We start from the raw sequence: 9,544 nt of genomic DNA on the forward strand, positions 1-9,544 counted from the left end.
TCATTAGAGCTAAAGGATTGAAGATTCTAAGAATCTTAAGGGATATCTTGAGGGATTGATCAGCTTACACTGGTTGAGATTAACCACATGGTCCGCCCCAAACAGCACAAACCACAAATCCGCATATTACGTGGTATACCATCTTATCCTCAGCATTGCAGAATCTGCACAGGAGTGACATAATATAATTGAAACATTTTAATAATTAATTGATGAAATATTAACCTAAAATCACTTAAAAGAGTTATGAAGGATGAAAAAGATTCCGTAACTGACACGAGTAGAATAGTTTATTAGTATCTTACGTCAATATTAAGAAATTGTGTATTTTTAATTTTGTAACTTTTATTTGTATTTATTTATTTTTTTTTTTTATCAAAAACTGTTTCAATCTTCTACCATATAGAAGATGAAATGAACCATGGGTTCATTTATAATGTACTTTGAATAGAAATAATTTTTCTTAACTTCAAAATTTTTTTTTATCCAAAAATATGAAAAATAAAAGTATAATCAGCGTAGTAGTATAAAGAGCATTTAAAATTCAGTAATTTGGCAGAATAATGCGTGTGAAGCTACAAAATAGGCTAATTAAAGATAGAAATGCAGTGCCAATAGGTAAATTACAATAATGGTTATTGTGCCCTAAACGAAATAAAAAGTTTCTAGCAATTTTACACAGCTGTATTGTATTATGAGCTATAAAATCCAAAAGGTATTCAGTCAACCAATATCGCAATAGCCTACTAGATTGATATTTTGGTTATAATGTCTAGAATTCTTGATTGTAAAACTCAAATTATAAAAAGAATTATTTAAATTTAAAATGAGTAAAATATTAGAGAACTACTTTAATTCCCTATCCTCCCCCCCCCCATGATTTTATAACCAAAATAAAATATTTAAGTAATAAACTAAAATATTTCATATAATTCATGCTATACCACTAATTTTCATATATTTTTTAACCATATTAACAAGTCAAGGTTATTATTGGACTGAGATTTCTCTTACTATATTTTGACTACACAGACAGGCCTTGACAAAACAAGCAATGGTCAAAGGAAGGGAGAGAGTGAGGAAGAATTGAGATGGTCAAATTAGTGGGTGACCAACAGATAGTAGCATGTTTAATACACATTTGTAACTGAAAATGACGCCATGAGGCGTTTGTATTACCTTAATCTTTTTTGTATAGATCAGTTTATTTCTATCTTTATTATAATATTACTTTATTATAAATAAAAATAATGCGTAACATATTTACAGAAAAATAATTACAAGTTGTACAGCTAATAATATTTAACATAAACGTTTTTTATCAATATCTCAAGAGCAATAAAGGTTGTTCAAGCGTAATCTAGCAGCTGTTAGATGAAATACAAGCTGTGACAGTCTGATGAGACACTGTAATTAACTGGTAATTGGTTGACTTTAACAATCAACTTTAACAGAATATAATCCAAGATAATAATGCAGTATATAATTTTATAATATTTACAGCGTGACTATCATAATAATTTTTTTTGAAACATAATCACCTTTGTACTAGGAAATAATTCAGGTTGATAACTTGATGTTGAAGTACTTGGAAATTCACACGCCATTATTATTTTAACCCTACTTTTCGTAGCATTACCATGGCAAGGTGCACCTTCAAGGTTAAAAATGAACTGACCATCTATAAAGTTAGGTTTCAAAGCACCAGTTTCGCCAATCGCAATCTCTGTTCCATTGGAATTTTTAAAACATACTGCAGCATTACGATTCTGAAAGCAAACATTATTTTGATGAAATGTTCTGAAAAATTCTAAAATATTAAAAAAAAGATTAATTAAAAAAAAATGTATTACCCTCGAACAAGGTTGTGTTAATGCACCACAAACATTTATTCTAAATGATTCTTTTCCATTCACAATAAAATAATCTGTTTTTGTTTTATGAAGTGGCATAAGGTTCTTCACTTTACTCCCATTGTATAAATTTTTGACTTCACAATTCTCTCCAGCCGAATACTAAAATTCAAACGCATTAAAACATAATATGATACAACAAATAATTATTTCTGATATAATGGAGAAAGTTGTTTATTAAAAAAAAAAAAAAGTAAAAACAGTAAACATTATTTTTTTAAAATATTTGATGTTTACAACAAAAAAGTGACTGAGGACTAATAGTAATTCAAAAACTAACATCACTAATAAAATGTGAGCAAGCTTTGACCAACTCTCAACTTTCTTTCTTATTTTTTTAATTCCCCTTTATTCCTTTATTTTTTTTATTTCACCTTTATTCTCTTTTTTAAAATATTTGATGTTTACAACAAACTAGTGACTGAGGAATAATAGTAATTCAAAAAACTAACATTAACAATAAAATGTGAGCATGCTTTGAGCAACTCTCAACTTTTTTCTTATTTTCTTTTTTAATTATCCTGCCAAGCAATTTCTGCCATACGAGATACAGCAGTAACTCTCAACTATTAAATATTGTGTATCAGATGCCACGCCTTCTGGCATCACTCGCCCTTTTTTTTTCCCATAGCCCCAATGGAATAATATTATTGAAATAAAACTGTAAGGACAGATTGAGATATTATATTTTTTGATTTTATATAAATACTTTCATATACGAGGTGCTTGGGTTGCACTTTGTTTCCAGAATTTACGCTACAAACTAAAAACTAAATAAGTGTCTCTTTCACTGATGAGTTTCTCATTGGTTACGGGGATGTAGGTCCTGCCAGCACACTGGAGGGGGCAGGGGTGTCAATGATTGAAAGAGTGGATTGGTCAGAGATTTGAGGGAGTCAACTTGACATGCCTCTGACCAATGAACTGTGGTACTGTGGGCAGATCGAGGAGTTGATGTAGTTCCGGAGGTTTCTTCTTCTTCCATGACATAGTGCGGACCATCCTCTACAGCATGCTGTCCTGGAATCCCTGAAGGTGGTGCTGTGTGCCGTGAAGAGTGGTGCCCAAATAGAAGTGCTGGCCTCAGGATGCTCTTGTAGACCTGCAGTTTAAGCCACAGAGAGAGCACTGGTGTTGTGAGGAGGTGGTTCAGTCTGCAAGACCGTCTTCTTACAGTTCTCGTTTTCTGGTAGAGGTGGGTGGAAAACTTGAGATGACGGTCTGCTTCACAACCAGATATACTACAGAGTTGGAAGGGGAGATGATGGTGTCGTCCAGCTTGAGCGACTTCGGGAAAGTCAATCGCTTGTGTTGTGGCTGAGCGAACACGATGCAGTCTGTCTTAGCTGAGTTTGTGTTGATGTTTAAATTACCAAGGCATTGAACAATCTCCTTGCAGACTGCTCCGGGCACCCCCTCCTTTATACTCCTTCCTTCAATGACAACTCTCTACGAACCTGGAGATTTATCCTCTATCCCCGTCCCTCCCTGACAGTGGGCATGGAAAAATAAAACCTATTCAAAGAAATAATTATGTAATACCTTTAAAGGGCAAGCAGCATAGGTGTTCCAATTAATGTTAAAATTAATAACATTAGTTATTCCAGTTGCAGATACAGATGGACTGACGCTAACATCTTTTGAACATTGGAAGGTGATATTTAGGATATTATTCCTTTGTTGGTCTAAAAGTAAAAAGTAATTAAATCATTAAAAAACATAAATCCTGATATTATTGAACTATAAAAACATTAAATACTTGTACCAATGTAAACCATAACTATTAGGCCTGGTTCAATAACAGAAACATTAGCAAATGTTAATGCGGCTTCAGTCTGATTCTTTGTATCTACGATACATCCGAAATTTCTTAGGCCATCTAAAAACAATAAATAGATAGTTGCAAAAATATCATTTAAAATTTGATAAAGAAATTTATAATAATTATCTTTTATTTATACAGATGTAATTAATAATTGGAATAATATGGTATAGTATATGCCACAAAAATTTGTATCCAGTATTTAAAAAAGAAAAACTTTATTCTAGAACTAGGTCCCTTGAGAATAACAAAATTGTACAAATGACAAAATAAAAAAAAAAGAAGAAAACATCTGGCAAGAAAACGAACTTAATAATATAACTCGGAAAATAAATAATATATTCTAAAATAAACCAACCAACATGAGAGATGATTCTTCTTGTGAATGAAATGCAAGAATTAATTTATAAGGAATTTAAATATAAAAGTACAGTCTAAAGATAATGTAGCATATATACATAATTATTTACAACCTAAGTACATATTAGGATAAAACTTGAATATTAAAAGCCATTTCCCCACCTAATTTAATCAATTTAGTAATTTTATCCCATTAAATCAAAATTTTAAATTAACAATATTGCTAAGGCAGCTCTTTTTTAGATATGAGAATATATTGGGAAAGGAGGTTTTTAAATGAAGATAAACAAAAAAAAAAGAAAAAAAAAGGGAATTCCAGAGGACAGTTTAAATGTTTTAGTTCTATGGAAAGGAACATAGAGGTAACAAGACGGAATTATATTTCCTGTGAGTTGGCTGAGAATTTGAATTTCAGGATGCAGTAGATGTAGGAATTAGGTGAAGGGAATCAATGGTTTTTTGAAAGTAGGATACAAGGAAATATTATCAATAAATGTAACAACTACTCCCTTTTTGTTAAAAGGATAGGCCAATATCAAGCAGACTTCATGAAAGGCAAAACTAGGATAGATCAAATCTTCTCTGTAAGAATAATGGTGGAAAGAGTGACTCAAAACTACATCCAGACCTATTTGGGTTTCTCTATTTCCATTTCCTTTGTGAGGGAATGATTTCTCCTAACATCCTTCAAAAGCTAGTTTGCCAGGATGACAATGAAGGTTTCTCAGTGCCACTCATTGGGAGTGTCTGGCGATCCAGAGGTCAATCTAAGTTTTCCGAAGCTACAGAGAACTCAGGTGAGATGACTATTTGCATGCTTATTGTCTAATGTAGCCCTGCAATGTGCCATCTGAAAATCAGGAACCCAGGTAGGAGGGAGATTTGTTGAAAATTGAATGACGATCCTAGCTTACGGCGATTAACTGAATATAATTGAACAAAGTTTTTCGAGCATGAAGGTTGCCTTCCTGGTCTTACAAAGAAATACTGCCAAAGTTGTATAGCTAACAAAAGAATTAAAAAACAAATTATATGCTCTGTAATTATGAGAGTATCAAGGAAGGAAAGTGAAAAATCAGAGAATTCAACTTTGAATGTGTAGATGAATTTATTTACCAAGGAATATTGTTGAACTCAGCCAACAATTTGCAATCAGAGATTTCACTTTGAATCATAGCAGCCAATAAGGATTATCAATTGGAATTTTAGGATTCATTGTATGAGTACATCATATATTTAAAGTAGGAATGGATGTCGATACACGAGCCTACTTTACATCAGCCACAATAATCATCGCAGTACCAACAGGAATTAAAATTTTCAGATGATTAGCCACATTACATGGTGTAAAAATAAATTATTCGCCCGCTATAATATGAGCATTAGGATTTGTAGGGATATAAAAAGCTTCAGAAGCATTAAGGAAATAAATCTCCAGGACGACCAATGTACAAAAATATAAGCCAGTAATCAAGTCAGTTCTCACATGTTCGTCTGAGTGGACGCTGATCAAAACTTCCTAACTATTTTGTTGATATTTGAAAGAAAGTTTTTGAGAAGGATCTGTCAGTGACAATAGTGGTTTCCAACCTTTTTAGGCAGCCAAACCTTTTTGGTACTAGTAGGAAAATGGTGAGGCCCTGTTGGTAGCATTAGGTAAATGGTAAAACTCCAACATTATCATTTGATACAAATAAATTGTCAAATGCTGTCTTTTAAGCAAAAGGAAAGAAAGGCTAGGATACCTACACAAAGCCAAGGCAAAAACAAAGAAAATCCAAGATGATAAGGTTCAAAACTGTGTTGAGTTGATATGGAATGACCTATTCCTAAATTATATATATAGATAATTGACCGATAATTTCAAATATGAAGATGGTCATGATTGCAGTCAAAAAGAACAAAAATAGTTTAAAACTATTTATTATCCAACAGTTCCCCCTCCCACTTTGTAGGGCTTCATTAGGGCTAAAAAGATACTAAAACAACTAAGAACATTTTGAAATAGTAAGATAATAAGATACAAAAAGGTAAATTAAGGTAGGGTTAATATTATGTAAAAATAAGTGAAAAGAAATTATATACAAAAGGAAGGAAAAAATAAAATAGTATTAAGATAAAATAAACAATAATAAGAATAAAAAATTATGTAAACTAGAAGGTTAAAAAAGTACTGGAGACACAATAAAACGCAAAAACAGAAAAGTAGATGTAAAGCCGGAAAATAAAGAATTAAGTCGAGATTAAATAAAGGTCGTGAGAGAATAAATAAAAATAAAATTAAGAATAATAATAAATGAGTAAAGAACAAATCAGAACAACCTACCCGTTCAAGATTATAGCTTTACAGAAATTGGAAGCGAATGGGAGTGGAGGGGGGGGGTTGAGTTGAGGTGGCTGTTAACATTCCTAAATTATTTTGATTGATTTTAAATCTGTTTACAATAGCATAAAGAGATTAAAATTTTATGGTGCTCTTCATGAACTTGGAATACTTTGTAAGCTTATTAGATTGATTAAGATAAAACATGTCAAATGTTCCATCAAAATGTAGAATGAGATTTCCAGTGAGTTCCCTGCAAACAAAGGGCTTTAAGCCTCACTAAACTTGTACAGTTACTAGCATACGCAGATGACATAGTTATTACCAAACACATGCGTACATGTGGCAGGGAACCAACACACCCTGTTGAAGGATTAATAGAGTTTGGCCCCTTCAAGTTGCATAAGATAGACCAATTAGACTCTACTGTAAGCTCAGAAAATAATATTTCCCTCGAGAAGAACAGAAGAATCTGCAATGCCAACAGGAGCTATTTTGGGTTTCGGAAACTTTGGAGAATGAAATTCTCATTTTTGAATGAAAGATCCATAGGAAAATATTTGGTCCAATTAAGGTTGGTGACCATTCGACTATTCGAGTTATTTGTGGAATCTAATATCATCAGGCTAAAGGATGCTTTGGGTGAGCTGGGCACATTGCCTGGAATATAGATGTTACACAAAACTAATCCTTGAAGGATATCTCAACTGAGGATGGTTGAAACTGAGACAGAAGGACTGCGTGGTGCAGGTTGCCAAAACACGGCTGGGAACGAGATATGATAAAGTGGCAACACGGAACCCAAACATCTGGCGAAAGCTAAGCGAGGAGGCCAAGGCCCACATCGAAATGCATAAAAAATAAATCTCTATAACAGTGGTACCCAACCCATAGAAGTCTGCAGACAATTACGCCAGAAAACCATTTGTGGGGAAAAGGAGAGGGATCCCTTAGGAAAATATTTGAAAATTAGATAACTCTTTTTGTCCATTTGCCTGTAAAACCTTTCAACTAACACACAAACATCAGGAAAGATAATAGATATATAGTTCTAATAATAAATATTCACAAAAATATCAATTCCCGGACTGTCTGTGGATGACCATTTGGGAACAAATGCTCTATAATGACCATGACTTGTATACTAAATAAAGACTGGACATTTGAGATGAGTAGGGCATGTAGTCCATAACAATAATGAAGTCTCCAAAATCCTTAGAGGAAAGGAATTTTTGGCATAAAAACATAGGAAGATCTCCCTTGTGCTGACTGGATTGTCTGAAAATGTTCAAATGGCTTTGAGTCTCCATAAGTTGTAATGCCATCAAAAAGAAAAGAGACTAAGTTACACAAATTAGTTTATACACATTGGTGAAGTTTTTGGTACAGAAACGATATAAAATACCTGCGCATTGTACTTGTGGAATATAATTTAAAGGTCCACAAATATTCAAGAGCAATCTTTTTCCATCTCTCAACTTCCATTCATAATTATCAATCATTTTATTCAATGGGTAGAGATCATAAGCAATATTATTCTCCTGTGAATGTAACTAAAAAAAAATCATAATATAATTAATTGAAATAAAACAACTGAACAAAGTAAATTTATTACAAAATAAATTATATAGAAATAGTAATACCAAACAATTTATTGCAGGAAAGTCACAAACCAATGAAGTGTTTATAGAAAAAAACAGATCATGTTTATTGTGGGAAACGTAGTTCAATTTATAATCTTCTTGACCAGGCGAACAAATCACATTGATGACTATCTTTCCACCTTGAAATTACAGAATTAAAATTTGAAATAAAACTTATGATAATCTATTAAACAGCATTAATATTAATTACTTAATGAGTATTCTATGATATCTTTTTAAAAAAAAACAAACAGATATCCTTTTATGCAATGTTTTTATAAAAAGGTGGAGTAAACAAATATTTTCTTAAGCTTATATTGAAAAGAAGATATTCACTTTTTTTATATAATAGACAATCTGAGCAAGTTAAGAAACAGCATCGATTTTAACACTTTTGTTAAAAAATTCATAAACTTTAAATGGAATATGGTCCATCAAATTAAACTTAAATAGTAATATTATGTACCATTTTTATTTGAGCAATGTTTCGCCCCATGTTGCAGGGCTGTTTTGATGGAAGTTAAAGTTAAAGTACTCTGACTTTGACTTCCATCATAATAGCCCTGACGAAGCCCTGCAACATGGGACGAAACATTGGCTTAAATAAAAATAGTACATAATATTACTATTTGAGTTTAATTTGACCGCACCCGGACCATATTCCATTTATTGATACACACTGTCAATCAGCAATCTTCCATTCATAAACTTTCTTAATTATAGTTGCCTACTAATTCTGAATACTATTTATTTCTAAAAGCAGTATAAACTAATTTATAAATTTACTTAATTTTAACACAACGCAACAATTGGTTCTTATATTTTATTTTCTTAATATTTTTGGCTGCATACTCTATTTACACATAAATAAAAAAATAATTATAAAATTAAAAGGCATACTTATTGGACATTTGTTGAATATTTTTCGATCTAGTAAACAAAAAAAGTTTTATTAAGATCGGCATTTCCACGTTCATAGTCTCCCTCCACAGAGGCGAAGTACTTTGTAAGGGTGTACTGTTACTAAACCAATGGTCGAGGAAGGAGGTGATTTGGTCAAAATCACGCTCGACCACCAGATTTTTACCCATTTGAGGGTACTCACTTTATAAGGCTGAGTGGACCTCAGAGGGCTCCCGAAACCACAGAGCTGACTCATGGCTACAGCGAAACAGAAAATAATTATCTACAACAGCCGGAATCGAACCCTTTAAATTAGCAGTCCATGCCTTACCATTAAGTTAGTAGTTCATTGAGCTACCAGAGAGAAAGAAATACTTTATTCTTTATTACACAGCATACTGATCAGTCCGTGACAGGATATATATAAATTACATATTTGTATATGATATAATGCAATAGAAAGATAACATTTTTTTTTTTTCAGTTTTCTTTTATAAAAAAAAAAATTATTTTACAATGAATACCAGTTTACAAACTAACTACAAGTTTTTTAATTTATTCCTTTTTTTTCATTCCCTTC

General features: G+C 32.1%; 1 protein-coding gene across 1 annotated transcript in view; it reads right to left on the bottom strand.

The window, feature by feature from the left end:
* The window catches only part of Lerp (lysosomal enzyme receptor protein), a gene marked incomplete at its 5' end in the record, with an annotated part of 32,076 nt that extends 23,875 nt beyond the window's left edge, over nt 1–8,201 (bottom strand). Inside the window, 6 exon segments of the mRNA XM_014432597.3 lie at nt 1,542–1,769; nt 1,854–2,015; nt 3,456–3,598; nt 3,679–3,792; nt 7,824–7,971; nt 8,062–8,201. Of these exon segments, the coding sequence (XP_014288083.3) occupies nt 1,542–1,769; nt 1,854–2,015; nt 3,456–3,598; nt 3,679–3,792; nt 7,824–7,971; nt 8,062–8,201 (935 nt within the window).
* Between the last annotated feature and the right edge of the window lie 1,343 nt (nt 8,202–9,544).

Source organism: Halyomorpha halys, unplaced genomic scaffold (genome assembly GCF_000696795.3).
Source record: "Halyomorpha halys isolate HHAL.00 unplaced genomic scaffold, Hhal_1.1 Scaffold1086.1, whole genome shotgun sequence".
Taxonomy (NCBI): Eukaryota; Metazoa; Arthropoda; class Insecta; order Hemiptera; family Pentatomidae; genus Halyomorpha; species Halyomorpha halys.